This window comes from Micrasema longulum, unplaced genomic scaffold, assembly GCF_059751315.1.
Source record: "Micrasema longulum isolate JH-2025_06_02 unplaced genomic scaffold, ASM5975131v1 h1tg003028l, whole genome shotgun sequence".
Classification (NCBI taxonomy): domain Eukaryota; kingdom Metazoa; phylum Arthropoda; class Insecta; order Trichoptera; family Brachycentridae; genus Micrasema; species Micrasema longulum.
Genome location: NW_028280135.1, coordinates 14,900 through 33,622, shown reverse-complemented (window position 1 = coordinate 33,622; position 18,723 = coordinate 14,900). Strand labels below are relative to the sequence as shown.

General features: G+C 35.3%; 1 protein-coding gene across 1 annotated transcript; it reads left to right on the top strand.

Annotated features, from left to right (window-relative positions):
- The first annotated feature begins 971 nt into the window (after positions 1–971).
- On the top strand, positions 972–16,948 carry RanGAP (Ran GTPase activating protein). The gene is made up of 10 exons (XM_088241700.1): positions 972–1,189; positions 2,982–3,175; positions 4,040–4,174; positions 7,819–7,971; positions 9,256–9,525; positions 10,863–11,082; positions 11,570–11,778; positions 12,409–12,588; positions 14,264–14,335; positions 16,776–16,948. The coding sequence occupies exons 1-10, from the start codon at positions 1,072–1,074 to the stop codon at positions 16,896–16,898; spliced, it is 1,674 nt and encodes a 557-aa protein (XP_088097826.1). The 5' UTR covers positions 972–1,071; the 3' UTR covers positions 16,899–16,948.
- Positions 16,949–18,723: the final 1,775 nt, after the last annotated feature.

The window sequence follows — 18,723 nt, the reverse complement described above, 5'->3', positions numbered from 1 at the left end:
TTGTGATACATAAAATATATTTAAATGCTATGAATTATTAGAAATCACTTAGAGAAAGGAGATTCTTTAGGCTTTTTTTGAACATTTGACTTTAAAATTTGCATCCGTCTGCCTCTAAAGTACAAATAAATATATAATAAAATAAAATAAAAAAATAAAGGAACACAATTAAAAAACAAAAAAAAAGCAATTTAGTTACTTTGTATGAAAGAACAAGGGGTCCTAGGACCCTGTACTTTAAAAGCCAGAATACCAAAGCCAAAAGTAAGTCAGTTCAAATCCTGAAGAAGTAAAAAAGAATAATTTTGTAACCCATTGACGTGTAACTTTAAGGTTGATGTGGTTTATACAAATTAATAAGTAAGTAAATGTAAAATGTCATACCATAAGGTGAAAAATGTTTTTGATGTTAAAAAAATAAAGTTTTCCGTCTAAATTGATCACATCAAAATTAAATAAATTTATTAGAGTAAATAACAACAAACCCCGGATTTACGAAGTACTCACTTTTGTGATGATTTTTTTGCGTATGCAAACGTGATAGTAACGTGCAGTAGATGGAATCGAATAATTATAACAGCTATAAGAAAAACCGACTCCCCGAAAATATCATTGTTAATAAGTATTTAGATAATTTGTAAATGTTTTCAATAATAATGTTGTTTCCCCAAAATTTAATGCAGAATAGGAGTTATGCAGGCTAAATACCGTCGGTAGTTCTAAGCAGTTTTTTTAAAATTAATGTTTCATACATTTTGAAGAACCTTATTCCCCATACAATAAAATGCTATATTTTTTTTCCACGTGTAGGAAAACATTTTTTATATTCAATTTCCCGTAGCACTGAACTTTCTCATCACATTAAATTCAGCGAAAATAGTTTTTTGTTACGAAATCATTGTCGATCAACATAATCGAACTATTCGATTACTACGACCGGTTATACCCGTGACCACTAATAACAGATAACAATATACGATTTTCTCGCGCGTTCCCTTTGGATTTTTTGACCGGCTTGTCTGCGCCGAATGTTTTGATTTTTATTGATATTTATAACTAAATTATACAAAGATGGAATCGCTAAACGTCTCCAACATGATGTCGAGCCTCCTGGAAGCGCCGGACGTCGGAGCCGAAGGCGGAGTTTCGTTCGCTGGAAAGTCGCTCTCGCTAAACACGGCTGAGGACGGTATGTCAATTTTGTAAACATGTCACAGAAACCGTTAGTAAATATTGCGAAACGTTATAAAAACGGCGTCAAATAGTTATGAGATTCAAAACTATTCGCTCTGAGTGGCTGCCGTCTGAATCCCGAACCAGTTTCTCCTTTAATTGTGGTGTTTTTCTTAAGCGGTTTGTTCTCGAGTGAGGTTATGTCATGTTTTTTCCAAAAAATATATTTTTTAAATACTTATACTCAAGAACTCCGTTTATCCAAACTCCAGTCATCACGATTGACAAATATCCGGATCGTTATCAGGAAATGAAATATGATGGAGTTATTATTACAACAAATAAAATGATGCGATTATTTTAATTTATTTCAACAGAGAGGGAAACCATTATTGAGAAGGAAATATGGACGTCTAGGCATTTACAGGGCTTATGACCTGTCATTGGCTGGTTTCAGTTTCAGTGCTGCAGAGCAGCGTTTATTTTATAGTTAAAAAATACATAATTTGTTACCCACTAAGTCTAAAGACTTTTCGGTGGGACACATTTTTTTTTTTTTAAAGTGATCACTTTACACACTGTGTAACATTCACCATTCTGCCCATGTTTAAACATCCACATTTCCTCAACTCTTCCATCTGTTGACTTTTGTGAAGTAAAGGAGCTGAAACTTTTATTATGTGGGTGAGATTCATATGGCTGAACCACATCACCTACTAGGCAACGCCTGAAAACAATGTTCCAATCACATTTAGTTATTATACTTGACACTAAACTTTCTTTTACAATTCAAACAAAAGTGAGATTCATCTAATTGAATTATTTCACCTACATACTAGACTAGGCAACGCCTGAAAATGTTATTTTTTCAATTTCTATACTTCTTCATGGACCAGGTAATTTATCAACAATATTTTGAGTTTGTCCAAATTTTTGTAGACAAGTACTGGATTCAACTCCCTGGGGAGCTGTTTATATTAACATATTACAACAGAGATGAAGAACATTTAAGAGAAGGTAATATGGAAGTCTAGGCATCTACGGGGCTTATGACCTGTCAATGTCAAATGTCAAATAATATTTTCAGGCGTTGCCTAGTATGTAGGTGAAATAATTCAATTAGATGAATCTCACTCGCATAAATAAAGGTTTCAGCTCTTTAACTTCACAAACATCAGCAGATGAAAGAATCGAAGGAATATAGATGTTCAAATATAGGCAGAATGGTGAATGTTACACAGTGTGTAAAGTGGCCACTTAAACCAGCCATTGACAGGTCATAAGCCCTGTAGATGCCTAGACTTCCATTTTACCTTCTCTTAAATGTTCTTCATCTCTGTTGTAATATGTTAATATAAACAGCTCCCCAGGGAGTCGAATCCAGTCCTTGTCTACAAAAGTTTGGACAAACTCAAAATATTGTTGAAAAAATAACAAAGAAACTTTAAAAGCTTTCATTGTACCCCTCACTGCAGTATTGTCAATTTGTGATCAATCAAATACACATGCTCAGCACAATCACCCTTTTCTAATTTCCCAGTATGACAGTGGAGGAATACAGCGTTAGTTCCAAATTGAGACCGCGGCCGCTCGCTCCAGATCCTGCCTCGGAAAGGAAGAAGAACGTAGTAATACAAACAAATCAAACAACGACGCAAAACCCAAATACATACCGGAAACATTAGAATAATTTGCCCTATACAACATGCACTCGAGCAACATTAGTTGACATTTTGGTTTGTAGTTTTCTCCATACATTTATCGTACCACTGACGATTTTTTAAATATATCTCTACACATTTTGGTAGCGGGGCCGCTGCTGGAGGCCGTGAGGGCGTATCCGGCCGGCGCCATGCGGCTGCTCGACCTCTCGGGCAACTCGCTGGGCGTGGAGGCGGCGGGGGCGCTGGGAGCCCAGCTGGCCCGCAGGCCGGAGCTGCGCACGGCGCGGTGGGCCGACCTTTTCACCGGCCGCATGAAGACGGAGATCCCGGAGGCTCTCGTGAGTGACAATCCATTTTCACATCGAACCTTCAACTTTTATTTTCCCTCGCTCTAATAAATCGCCACCCGCTTCTAGAGAGGCCTTTTTGGTCTATTATATTCGAGACATACATTTCGTCGCCGTTCGAGAGATATTTAGATCAACATTTGTCATCGTATGGCCATCCCCTCAATTCTCTTTTTGATTTCTATTCGTCTTTACTCATTTCCTTTTTCTTTTCTTTTTTTTATAATTAACATATTAGTAAAATAATTCTGATTATATTTTGTGTCAATTACTTCAGTACTTTATGTATTTCTTAACCAAATATTGTTTATTATAGTCCTTAAAATACAGCTTGATTTGAATGACAGCTATCAAACTAATGTCAATAGTGATGGGAAATTACTGGTCACTGGTCAAATCGATTTTATCAGTTTTTTCATGCAATTATGAAACTCTGTTTCCGAAAATTGATATAAAAACGTAAAAACAAGCCTATTATAGTGTGTTTAACACAATTATTCACAAAAAAATTAGACATTTATAATTTTATCATGAACAACATCAAATTAATTATTTTTTTATTTGATCAATTTGTCCCGTCTCTAACGTTTTTGCAAAATGATGTAACCTCGTAAGAACGTCGTTAATAATTAGGTTTATTTTTAATTTTTTTTTAGTTTTAAAGCTAATTTTATATATTTATGTGTCAAAATTTAATTAAAACGCCAGATATGAATGATTTTTCGTGTGTCAATATAAATAACTCCTTAGACATTACTACAAAGTTATGTTGTCACTTTTTCTGACAAATGTCATTCTAATCAAGCTATATTTTAAGGACTATAAATAAATCATTTTTTATGTGAATGATTTCAGAGCGCTCTTGGCAAAGGGATGATGCTGGCCCAGACACAACTTGTTATTCTGGACCTGAGTGACAATGCCTTCGGTCCTATCGGCATCAAGGGGCTGGTCGAACTCCTCAAGAGTCCGGTCTGCATGTTCCTGCAGGTGATTCAATTTCCTAGATTCTCACGGCTCGCAGTGTGTTCTGTATTATTACTACCTCGTTTTTTGCTGGTTCGTCTGCCGCAGTCGGGTTTCCCGGCGCAAACGAGAAGCCGCCCTCCCAGACAGAGTTAAAGACAAAGTCGGAAGGTAGGGGCACAGCTGCGCCGACCGCAAGTCAACCTCAACAGCCCTGAAAAGGACTTTCCACCCGGTCCGAGTGGCGTAGAGAGGCGAAGGCAGTCAGCTGGCAGAGCGGAGCGAAGAGCGAAGTGCAGGAGGGCAAACACGGCATAGATAGTAAAACACTCGTTAACTGTCCAGAGTTAGGAACTCAACTGATTTAATAATTCAAATTACACGCCTTATAAAGCGATGCGCGTCAGGCTCCGTGAGTTGGAGTAGGGGGGGGGTGGCCCCACCACTCGCCACATGCCGCTAGCCGCAAGTCAGGTAAATACGGGCGCCTAACACCTGTACGGGCTATTTCGCCGGCAGCCACGACGCGCCCAACACGACAATCACAATGCAGTGGCCCTTTCCAGGGCTTTATTTATGTTATTATTAATAATAATAATCGTAGTTTATTAACAAAAAATAACAATTACTTTATCCACTATATTTTTTTTTTTTTAATTATTTAAATTTATTTCAACAGAGAGGGAAAAAATTTGAGAAGGGGATATGGAAGTCTAGGCATTTACAGGGCTTATGACCTGTCATTGGCTGGTTTATGTAGCCACTTTACACACTGTGTAACATTCACCATTCTGCCCATGTTTGAACATCCACATCTCCTCAAATCTTCCATCTGTTGGTTACACAGTGTGTAAAGTGGCCACTTAAACCAGCCAATGACGGGTCATAAGCCCTGTAAATGCCTAGACTTCCATATCCCCTTCTCAAAAATTTTCCCTCTCTGTTGAAATAAATTTAAATATGAACAACTCCCTAGGGAGGAAGTCCAGCCAGTCTGCAAGCATTTGGGCATAATCAAACATTGTTGAAAAAATTATTTGTTTATTTTTCCATACACATATTATTTGCAAAGAAATGTAATTTTAAAAATACAGTTTAGAAAAATACATCTTAAAATTGAGCTATAACATGAATTGGAAAAAATGCCCACAAAGACTTCAGCGTCTGAGCGTGGGCCATTCCTTTTTTAATTATTGAAAAGTTTATAGCATATATATATGGTATGATATGAACACGAAAAAAAAGAAAAGAAAAACTAAATTAACATATGCTGATATTACGAAGCCATGATTCATTTGCAGAATGCATTTTTTTTTATTTTAAATTATTTTCTTAAAGAATGTGTCTATCTGTTCCTTCCATGCTGATCCAAGACCTCAAACCCACTTTAAAATGTACCAATGAGTTGATGTTTATAGTTCCTTGGTTAGAAAATTGAAGGATCTTGGACCAACATGTGAGGAGTGCCTCTGTGCACACTTACACACTTAGGTAATAGATTTCTCTGGATCATGTCTAGTCTGCCTAACTTGGTACAACCTGTTTTAAGGCAGACTTTATGCAAAATAAACAATTACATTACCACCTACTAGTTTATTTACTAAACAGTTATTTTATATTAGGGAAATCAACAGTTCTACATACATATTTTTAGTAAACAAACAGATATAGTCTATAAACTCAGAACTAATAACAGATTTCCACATAGTATACAAAGTTAGTAAAGAAAATATATATTACATATCAAATAAATACATACAATTTATACATATAAAAATGTTATTTTCATGTACTCAATAATCAAAAAATTTTTAAATATTAATTTTAAGAACATTTAAATTACTGTAAATTGGGCGGGATAAGGACAAAAATGCTTGAAGAGAGGATACGGAGGGGGGGGGGGGGGAGATGTACATATTTATTATTATAATGTCTTCTAAGTTACATAATACATTTTTAGTGTAAATTTTAAATCTGACAGAGTGATGTTTGTGTAATCTATATTTTTAAATTTTGTATTGTACATTGAAAAAGTCCTACGAAAAAAAGCATTTTTAACATACGATGTTTTACTTATTGGTACATGAAACAGGCGGTACCGTCTACAAATCCTGGCTGGCACATGTATTGTTATTAAACCAAGCAGCTCTGTACAGTCAACCATTCCTGTCACAATTTTGTAAAGCAGTAGTTGGTCCGCACACACTCTGCGGTATTGTAGAGAAATGAAATGTATTGTTATACAACATTAATTTATTATTTAGGAATGTATTTTGAGTAAATTTTCCGATTTTTCTCGACCTAAATCCAGTAACCGATTTTTAACAAATTTATTAAATTGAATCCGGGTCAAGGTTTTGCAATGTTTGGGTAACATTTGGAATATTTTGGGGCCCAGAAACCTAAATTTTCTTTGCCCGAATTCAGAGTTTGCGATAGACCCCATGACCCATCCTCTAGTTTGACTTCTGGTAGTGTGGGAGTGTTCCTTTTGGGATTTGATAGAATAATTTACTGATACATTATTTAACAACAATATTTTGAGTTTGTCCAAATTTTTGTAGACAAGGACTGGTTTCAACTCCCCGGGGAGCTGTTTATATTAACATTTTACAACAGAGATCAAACTCAAAATATTTTTGATAAATTACCTGGTCCATGAAGAAGTATAGAAATTGAAAAATAATATTTTCAGGCGTTGCCTAGTCTAGTATGTAGGTGAAATAATTCAATCAGACGAATCTCACGCGCATAAATAAAGGTTTCAGAGTTTTAACTTCACAAACATCAACAGATGAATGAATGAAGGAATAAAGATGTTCAAATATGGGCAGAATGGTGAATGTTACACAGTGTGTAAAGTGGGCCACTTAAACCAGCGAATGACTGGTCATAATTATTATTATTATGGATAACTTATATAGCGCCATTTTAGTAATATTATACCCCAAGGAAGCTTTACATAGTGATCCTAAAGTTAAATAAATTTAATTAAAGCTTTTTAATTTGTAATTTAATTCAAATGATTTAGAAAACAAGTGGGTTTTAAGCCCTGTAGATTCCTAGACTTGTATATAAAATGAAATATCCCAACTAGAAACCTCAGACAAAACTTACTCTTTCATACCGATAACCATAGAACTAACTATGGTTTTCATTCCCCTATGCCCAGAGTTCTCAGGTCTGCCAACAAACAAACCAGTCTTGATTTCTTTGATAACAAGTTGTCTTCTTTTAAACGATCACCGAATCAAATTCAATTATAAACACCTCTCTCCCGCTTCCACTCCCACAAAGTCTACTATTCACCATTGTGCCTTTCTACTTTCCTGTAATAATTTTCTATGTAAAAATATGTCCTTAAAAATGCTCATTGGGCGTGTTTATAAATAAAATTATGTCAAAAAAACTCACTTGTAAAATCGGGTTGTGGTCCCGTGGCTAGTGTCGCGGACTCGTGGATCGGAGGTCCGAGGTTCGCACCACGCTCTACCACAAATTGGTTCTCATTTTCTAAGTGAGTTATTTGCTGCTCGTTGAAAATGGCCTCCGAAAGGGACCAATTTAAAAAAAAAAGAGTGAGATTATAACAAGTCTTGCAGCTACTGAGCGCATGGACGGTCGACAATTTTATAAATTCACATATTCGTCTTCCTCTTTCTCTCCAGGAGCTCCGGCTGAACAACAACGGTATCGGCATAACGGGGACAGAGCACCTGGTGAAGGCGCTGCAGCCCCCGCCCGCGCGCTTGCAAGTTCTGGAGATGGGGCGCAATCGGCTGGAGAACGCGGGGGCAAAGGCCATGTCCACCATCATACAGGTCATAACTTTCACCATTCTTTACAGATATTATAGACGTTTAAAGATCGGAAAGTCTATTAGGAATGGATGCTAATTTTTTTTCAAATATTTTGAGTTTGTCCAAATTTTTGTAGACAAGGGCTGAATTCAACTCCCTGGGGAGCTGTTAATATCAACATATTACAACAGAGATGACGAACATTTGAAAGAAAGTGATATAGAAGTCTAGGCATCTACAGGGCTTATGACCTGTCATTGGCTGGTTTAAGTGCCCACTTTACACACTGTGACATTCACCATTCTGCCAATATTTCAGTTTCTGTGCTGCAGAGCAGCGTTTATTTTATAATTAAAAAATACATTCAAGAATTTGTTACCCACTAAGTCTAAAGACTTTTCAGTAGGACACATTTTTTTTTTTATGACAGGTTTATATTACATTTATTTTATTTATATTTTACAAATTTATTTATAAACAGGCACTATAAAGTATCTAAAAGATATTTCTTCAGTTCTTTTTTTTCATTTGAAGATCTTTCATGTTAATGATGGTTTGTGGGAGATCATTGAACAATCTTGGAACAACGCAATTTAATGCTCGCTCTCCGAAGTAATTTGTAATTCGGGGAACAAACAGGGAGCCCTTAGTTTTTAATCTAGTGTTGTGAGTGTGGGAAACTCTTTTTTTATATTCCGGAACAACAAAGTGATCTACAATCAATTTGTAGTCACAAAGTTGTTTTACCGGCAGGACATTACAGAATTGAACATCTATATTCCTTAGATTTTTTCATCTGTTGATGTTTGTGAAGTTAAAGAGCCGAAACCTTTATTTATGCGGGTGAGATTCATCTAATTGAATTATTTCACCTACATACTAGGCAACGCTTGAAAATGTTATTTTTTCAATTTCTATACTTCTTCATGGACCAGGTGGATTTATCAACAATATTTACTTCACAAACATCAACAGATGAAAGAATTGAAGGAATATAGATGTTCAAATTATACTGGAAGATAGACATGTTAAGAGTAGGAATAATCAGCATGAGAAAATGTAGAGGAAGCGAGATCTGTATGCAAAGATAGAGTGATATGGCGTCCTATCCTCTCTGCCTACCCCTACTGAGAAACGGCGTGATGGTTTGTCGTTGTTGATTTTGGATTTTACTTTTTACGTTTTTATTATCTCTTTGCGTGAAATCAGAATATCATCGTCACTAAGGTCATGCTCATTAACAATATCTGACACCCCTTCACTATCGGAGTTCTCCGGGTAAAAATAAAGCGCTCGCGTCCGCAGAGGCTGCCCGAGCTGCGCGTGCTGCGCATGCCGCAGAACGGCATCTACCACCCGGGGGTGGCGGCGCTGGCGGCGGCGCTGGGCGCGTGCCCGCTGCTGGAGCAGCTGGACCTGAACGACAACACGGTGGGGCCGCGCGGCGCCGCGCCGCTGGCCGCCGCGCTGGCGCGCCTGCCGCGCCTGCGCCGGCTCGACCTGGGCGACTGCCTGCTGCGGAGCGCCGGCGCCGCCCCCGTCCTGGACGCCATCAAGCTGCTCACGCAGCTCGAGGTGAGTGCCCTCGATGACAATTTTTCTAGATTCGAAATTCATAAAACAGTAAAACGTTTTTTAAGGGACCATAAACAAAAGTGTAAAGTGGAATCCCATGTCAAGGATATCTACCGACAAACAAAGATATATATATATATAGTTGGATAATTTATATAGCGCCATTTTTGTGAAAATCACCTCAAGGGCACTGTACAATTAATAAATATCCCAGTACGTCTTGCAGCTGCAAAGCGCATGGACGGTTGGGATTCTAGTTCCTCGTTTTCAATTAAGATCAATCAAAAATTATAACAGATAGGAGCTAGATTACAGGACGTCTTGCAGCTACAGAGCGCATAGACAGTTAGAAATTTAGCCCCCATTTACACATTTTAAAAATTGACAAATAAATTTAGTGTATAAATGATATTCAAAAAAATAAATAAATATGAATAATAAAAAGGAGTAAGATTACAACACGTCTTGCAGCTACTAAGCGCATAGACGATTGGAATTCTAGACCCCATTTACAAAATTTATATATAAAAACTTATATTTATTTATGGACTTTGTCTTTCTGATTTTTTAACAATGTTCCTATATTATCCGTTGTGTAGAAAGCCGGTTTAATGTTTGATGATAGTTTTTATGGACATACTTCGTTTCTGAGCAAAGACAAACTTAACACCAGAACAGCTCAGAATTCTCTATTAGAAAGAGCGATTAGTCATTTTGCCAAATTGGAGAAGATGTGCGATCTTGATACATTAATGACTCAGCTCTCCGCTACAAACGGAAGCCGAGTCTCATTTACAATTATAATATTTAGCCTGTTTTTGAAAAAAAATATATGAAACAAACACCGTATTCCACACAAGTAGAGTCATGCGTTCTTGTCACAATTTTTTGTCCTGTCAGAAATTGTATAATGTATATATTTTTATATGGGAGTTGCTTTATTATTTACCTTGCTTATAATATACAAGTTTATATTTTTAAAAGTGGATTTTTCTGCAATTAAATATCTTAAAATTTATCTCAACTTGGGATCAGGTGGGATATATTAATGTGGGCTAATCAGGAACTTTTAAGCATTTTCTCACGTGGAGAGGAAACCACTTAAGACTATTATTATTATGTATTATATATTGTGTTGTGTACGTAATTGGTGCTGTGTTAGGTTTATGTTTTTTGTAATAACACTGTAATTATAGTGATATAGCACTGTGTGTACAGCATTAAACTTAAATCAAATAAAATTTATGTGAATTTTTTGTAGCTTACCTCAAAATAAATCACCACTCGCCGCTGGCTGTCCTATCCTCCTCTTATTACCCGAATTTTTCATCTCACAGGAGGTGAACTTGAGCCACGACGAGCTCGGCCCCCGCTGCGTGCCGGCCCTCGAGGCCCTGCTGGCCGGCCCGGGCCGCGCGCGCCTCCTGCTGGCGGGCAACGCGCTGCGCGCGCCCGGGCGCCAGCGGCTCGCCGCGTACGGCGAGCGCGCGCAGCTGCGCGAGGACGGCGAGGGCGAGGAGGACGACGACGAGGAGGCGGAAGAGGAGGAGGAGGAAGGTAACTGAGAAATGGACATTTCAACGATTAAATCTATCAATTTATTCATTTTTCTGAAGCAATCCGAAACAAGGTCTATAAGATAGGCTGGAGGTTGGATGAGCCCAACCTCCAGCCTATCTTTCTCAAAAATCGATGTTGAACTGATTCAGTATTCTCGATGTGAACATCATAATACGGAGACCAGATAACAGAGGAATACTCTAGGTGCGGGCGAACCAGGGAACAGAAGAGAGCTTTAAGGGTATTGATATTTTTGAAGTCAGCTGTGCTTCTGTTAATAAATCCAAGGAGTTTTAAGGATTTATTGATAACATGTTCTATTAACAACCTTCAATTGCATATGAAAAAATGCCATATCATGAGATTTTTCAGGATAAAAAAAGGCGTAAGCCGTCGATATAAATAAATTTTGTGTTTTTGGTCCGATATTGAAATTTTTCCAACTATCGAAAACTGCATCATTATAAGTTATGCTTTGTTACAGCGTCAGGCAGCGACTCGGGGGCGTCCTCGGGCAGCGACGACGATGGAGAGGACGCGTCTCCCGCCGCTGAAGATAACGACGCCGACGTATCCGACATCGTCAGCTCGAGCGTCAAGACGCCGGTGACGTCCTTCCTGCTCAACCCCAGTGGAGACAACTTCAGGGCGCTCGGAAACGGCGTGGACCAACTCTTGCAAGACCATATCAAAGTATGTTGACAATATATTTAAGTACCGGTAAATGTGGTTTTTCTTTTTTTATTTACAATTACGCCGGTTAGTGCCGGCGTGGGATTCCCCAGTTCGGCCACACCAGGTGACAGCAAGCGCCGCGATTCTAATAGCATACACACTTTTACACATTGTTTAATTCTATTACCGTGTAACGCGAGCAGCCTATTGTGTGTGTGAAATTGTCTCTGAGTTAGTTTTCGTTTCTTTTTTAAGAAAATAAAAAGGTATTATTATTATTTTTATTAAAAAAATTATTAAAAGGGAATTTTTGAGAAGGGAGGAAATGTGGATGTTCAAACATAGGCAGAATAGTGAATGTTACGCAGTGTGTAAAGTGGCCACTTAAACCAGCCAATGACAGGTCATAAGCCCTGTGAATGCCTAGACTCCCATATTCCCTTCTCAAAAATGTTTTCCCTCTCTGTTGCAACAAATTTTAATAACTCAGTGTTGACATTTAAATCATAATGGAAATATCTGCTGAATGTCATTATGATATTTTTTAGTAAACTTTTGTCGGCACCAGGACTCCATTGCGAACTGCCAATTTCACTCACCCTCCTTTCTGTCTCGGGTACGTCTGTCATCGGTGTTGTTTGTCCGCAGGCCTGCCCCGACGAGGTGAGCGGCCTCGAGGCCGGGTGCGCCCTGCTGCTCGGCCTCTGCGGGCTCCGAGAGGTCGTCCACTCCTCCACGCTGGCGCGGTTTCTGGTCTCCCGGGCCGACGGCGCTGGAAGCCGGTGGCTCCTGGCCAACACCCTTCTCACCAACCTCGGCCTGATAAAGGTAAACCGCACATCAAATCGATTTGAGAATATTTCAACTTAAAGCCAAAAACTTTAGCATTGGTGCGGAGAGGCATCTTGGTCAAATCAATGTAATCAAAGATTACGTCCCTTTTTCTCAAACGAATGTTCATATATTTGTCTCAGGGTACTCGATAATTTGTCATTTTCGGAGATCCATTGGTGGTATTCTGAATTTTCTCTACCTCCTAAAGAGTGATCAATTTACAGATTTTTTTTTTCATGCGCTTACATTTTGCTTAATATCTGGCCACACTAATGATTAAACGTCAAATAAATATGAACACGCAACACCAAACACCAACTTAAAAACTCTTTGAAAAATCTAAAAAATGAAAAAAATTTACCACGGTTTTACATTAAAAAAATTTCAGAATTCATTTGATGCGTCAAAAAAGCCAAAATTATTTCGTAATAATGGTGCCAAATGAAAAACAGATAAACAACTAATAAAGGATGAATTATTGTCTTAACCTAAATTCAAAGCAGGAGCAGTGTAATTGACCTTTTTGTTTAAGTGTCTTCCTTTAGGGTTAGTTTTAGTTTCCATTGGAGCAAAAACGTCATATTGACTTGTAAAACTCATGATACGCACATGACAAACATTAAGGAACAATAAAGTTTGAATATCAATAAATTGCCATGTTTAAAACATAACAATAGAAATATTTTAAGTCATAAAAAATATAAATGTGTGAAACAATTTTGCAGCGATCTATATGACAGTTGTATTTAGTAATGCCAATGTTAAAATTAAAAGTTTAAATTAAATAAAAAGTTTAAATTAAAATAAAAAGTTTAAATTAAAATCAAAAGTTTAAATTAGAATTAAAAGTTTAAATTAAAATTAAAAGTTTAAATTAAAATAAAAAGTTTAAATTAAAAGTTTAAATTTAAATCAAAAGTTTGAATTTAAATCAAAAGTTTAAATTTAAATCAAAAGTTTAAATTAAAATAAAAAGTTTATGTTACAAAAAAGATGGTTTAAAAAGTTGTCATAAAAGTGTGAAGCAATTTTGCAGCGATCTATATGACAGTTGTATTTAATGATGACATAGAAAAAAAAGTGATACCGTATAAATAAAAATTCGCAACATTTAGAGGAAAAAATACTGTAGGTTTTTTTATGCAAATTCTAAATTTTTTTCGTTATTTTTCATTTACACATAAAATAATGTTAACGTGCTGTTTTTAAGTCAAATAAAAAAACAGATTACACAATATATTAACGATCCTCATCATTTCATCGATTATCATCATTTTTACAATTTTTCTTGAAGTATATTTACACAATAGCGTAGCAAATAAATTTTATTTTTATGTAATTTCTATTTTTTCCATACATTTTTAATTTCCTAACTTTCAGTTTTACACTTTTTTTCTCGCTCCTTTGAAAAATGTAAAAGGGGGGTTTCACTTTATTTTTTATATACCATGGAGAAACTGAACCATACAATGAAATGCTCTAATTTAAAAAAATCTATTTTATTTTATCCAATTTCCCTAGGCACTGAACTCCCTCATTCACCATTAGAATGTAGAGAAAGCAAGCCTCGTGTGTTCACATAGTAGTGTGGCGTTCTATCCTCTCCGCCAACCCGTACGGAGAGATAGTGTGATGGTTTGTGTATAATTATTTTGTATTTTTATTCCAGTCGGAGAAAAAATGCCACATGCGTTGGGACAGAGAAAGTTGCGTAGAAACATTAGCTCCGTTCGTTACAGAGGTATGTTCATTTCAACAATGTTTTGGGTATGTCCAAATGTTTTCAGACTGGCTGGATTTCTTCCCTGGGAAGTTATTTAGATCTAAATTTGTTGCAACAGAGAGGGAAAACATTTTTTATAAGATAATATGGAAGTCTAGGGATTTACATGGCTTATTTTTTATTTTTTTATTTATTTAACTAAAATAAAAGTTTCATTTTTATAATTCAAGTCACAGAACATATTCAATAGAAAAAAAAAATTAAAAAGATAAAGATACGAGTATATAAAAATAGAAATAAACGTATTTGTTTATAAATTACCTTAAATCAAAACTATTACACAATGGGAAAAAGGAAAAAAGAGGAAAGAGGAAAAAGGAAAGGAGGAGAGATATAGGAGAGAAAGGAGATGTTTCTTCAGACGTGATTTAAACAGAGATAATGTAGTAACATCTCTGATGGTGGATGGGAGATGATTCCACAGTGGAGCCGCATGGACACTATATGAGTTAGAGAAGAAAGGGGAATTGTGGATGGGTATTAAGAGAGTGCCTTGAGAATTAGAACGAAGAGGTAAACCATGAACTGATAAGCGTTGAAATTTTTCACACAAGTATATAGGAGCGTTAGGACTATGAAGTACATTGAACAGAAGTGAGAGGGAGTGATAGTCTCTCCGCTGTCTAATTTTGAGCCATTTCAGTTGCCTACGATAATCAGAAATGTGGTCATATTTCCTAAGACCAAAAATGTACCTTATGCGTGTATGCTGAAGTCGTTCAAGTATATCCACTATTACCTATATTATCCATATTACCTAAATACATCCAATATGTGGGAATGAAGTCTGTTCAATTTCGTTTTATTTTTTCTTTGATAATGTTGATTATAAATCGTATCTGATGGTTTTTGAAAGAAATGAAAGTATGGTTATAGTCCTCAAAATATAGCTTGATTTGAATGACAGCTGTCAAACTAATATCATTAGTGATGGGAAATTACTGATCACTGATCAAATCGATTTTATCAGTTTTTTCATGCAATCATGAAACTCTGTTTCCGAAAATTGATTTGAAAACGCAAAAACAAGCCTATTTATAGTGTGTTTAAGACAATTATTCAGCAAAAAATAAGACATTTATACTTTTTTCATGAACAACATTAAATGAATTATTTTTTTATTTGATCAATTTGTCCCATCTCTAATGTTTTTGCAGAATGATGTAACTTTGTAAGAACGTCGTTAATTATAAGGTTTATTTTAGTTTTTTTATTTTTTTAAAGCTTAATTTGTACATTTATGTTTATTTATATGTCGAGCATTGTATTAAAAAAATAAATGAGCACGCCATATTAACAATGCGAATGTTGATGGATGCAGAAATAGAGGAAGACCGAGAAAAATATGGCATGACCAAATCCAACTAATACTCGACAATGGACATGTTAAATGTCGGAATAATCGGCGCGCATGCATGAGAAGATGAATGAATGTAGAGGAAGCGAGATCTGTGTGCAAAGATAGAGTGACGTGGCGTTCAATCCTCTCTGATACTATTGTTATTTATTTATTAAGGAAATCATACAGTCTTTATATAAATACAAGGTACAAAAGAACAATTAAAAAAAGTTAGACCAATAGTAGTAAATGTATATATGAATAAGTCAAAATTAAGAGTTGAAATTAAATTTAAAAGTTTAAATTAAAATTAAAAGTTTTAAATAAAATCAGAGTTGAAATAAAAATTTAAACTTTAAATTGAAATTAAAGTTACAATTAAAATTAAAAGTTTAAATTAAAATTAAAGTTTCATTAAAAATTAAAATTAAAAGTTTAATTTAAAATTTAAATTAAAAGTTAAATTATTATTTATGTTTAAATTAAAAGTTCAAATTAAATGTTTAAATAGAAATTAAAAGTTAAAATGAAAAGTTTAAATAAAAATTAAAAGCTTAAATTAAAAGTTTAAATCAAAAGTTAAAAGCTTTAATTAAAAGTTCAAATTAAAAGTTATAATTAAAATTAAAAGCTTAAATGAAAAGTAAAAATTAAAAGATTAAATTAAAAGTTTAAATTGAAATTAAGTTTTAATAAAAATTAAAAGTTAAAAATAAAAGTTTAAAATAAAATTAAAATTTTAAATTTAAAGTTTAAATTAAAAGTTTAAATTAAAATTTGAAAGTTAAAGTTTAAATTGAAAGTTTAAATTAAAACTTGAAAGTTAAGCAGGAGATAAATTTAAAATGTCTTTTAACGGATCTGATAAAAATATGGTATTCACAGTGTAATATGTCGATGTCACTAAAACTGTCATTATTGGTAATCTGTATTCTTCGAAGAGTGCTATTTTTCATATAATTAGTCACTGAGTTAGGAATGTCGAAGAGTACAGATTGGCGAGTTCTGCGGTTTATGTTTACGTCAATCTTACCCCCTATGTTGTCGCCTCTGTTGCAGGGCTGGTTCCCCGCGGATCTGAGAGACACGCTACAATTCTTTATCAAACTGCACATGGACAATCCGGAGAAATCAAAATCCTTAGACTTCTCCAGGTTTCCCCAGCTCTACAGAAAAACATGATTTTTAACCGTATATTTTTTTAATAAATTATAATCATTTTTTAAAACCTCTGTTTTTATTATATTATTTATTTATTTACCATGGAAATCATAGTCTTTGTAATAAACACAAGGTACAAGAAAACAATTTTAGAAAGTACAGTTACAGATTTCACTTTAATTCTTCTGTACGTGTGATGTCACTGAACTCCTCCTAGACGCCTTAACCGATTTGCCTGCGGTTTTCAACTAAACGTAGATCTTTGCGCTGCGCATGTTCGTATATATTAAAATTTTCAATCTAATCTGTAAAAAAAAAGTTAGGAGCATAAATATTGACGAAAATGCATAAAAGGATGTAATTTATATGTGTTAAAAAAAGTTTGTTTTTGAATGTTTACAAACAACATTCGCTTCTATGGATCCCAATCAGATTCTCTCCTTACATTCCTTATAACTTCTTCCCATTTATTACTTTTACTGGATTTTTGATAATACTAAAATAATATTAACTGACATTCGATACATTTTCGAAAATCGCATTCGTGAATAATGTGCACCCCTGTCGGTGAGACGAGCCGAGTTTGACATTAGCGAAAAAAATATATGTTTGAAAATAAATTGTTTTATGTTTTGGAGCTCAACAGGCGTCGTGGCGCAGTTGGTTAGACGGCCGACTGTGAAACTGGCGTCGCGGGTTCGATTCCCGCCAGTTGTAAGAAAAAAATCAATGAAAGATTTTCTTCTCAATTGGTCTGGGTGTTGTTGTGAATTTTTTACTATCTCCTTCCATATCCCCTCTTTCCCAACAACAACAACAAGCCTCTAAAATAGTGGCTTCGCGGGTTATTACTTTAATAAAAATATATTTTTTTAAAAACAATAAACAAGTAGTACCTAGGTACCTACTTATCAACGAAAATTTTCTAAGATAATAGCAGGCAAGCCAACGTTCAGGCTGGACAACGTCTCAGGTCTGCTCGTTTATCATGTGAATATAGAAGGAAGAGGAAAAAATTAACAACTAAAAAAAAAAAAAAATGTGCGATTATGAATCTTCTCTACCCCCTAGAGAGTGATTAATTTAAAGAATATATTCTTTTACAGTGACAAGACTTTGCTTCACATTATAGCCATACTGATGATTAAACGTCGAATGGTGATTAAACGTCAAAAATGGAAATAAAACAAATACGGTTTGGTCAATTCAACCTAATGAAGTGTTTTGGGTAGTGCTCAAGATCGCAATAATGTTCCAAATGAAAATCATCATGTTTGATTTCACGTGTTCATATTTTTTGACGTTTAATCATCAGTGTGGCCATATATGAAGCAAAGTGTTGTCGCATTAAAAAAATCTAAATTATAATTATTATTATTCGTCATAGGCCAGCAGGCTTTGCTGATGCGTCTATATATTTTGGACAGAGATATTTTAGCTCTATGGCTCCTAGAATTTCTAACAAGTTTAGAAATATTTTATTCACCCAACACGATGTAACTACCATACAAAAAAATAAATAACCCAGTGGCCTGTAAAGTTAGGAAGAAAAGGAACTGAAAGCTTATTAAACTACATTGCAAGGTAAGTTATATTAATATTATCCTCAACATTATTAATTTAACCAGTATACAATACAATGACAAAAATGATCAAATAATATACATATATATATGTGTGTATGTATATGTGTGTGTATATATGTATGAATATTTATGTAGGTATGTGTATATTAACATATATGCGTGAATAACTAACTAACCATCACGCCATTTCCCCGGAGGGGTAGGCAGAGAGGATAGAACGCCACACCACTCTGTACTGGCACACTTCCTTTGCTTCCTTC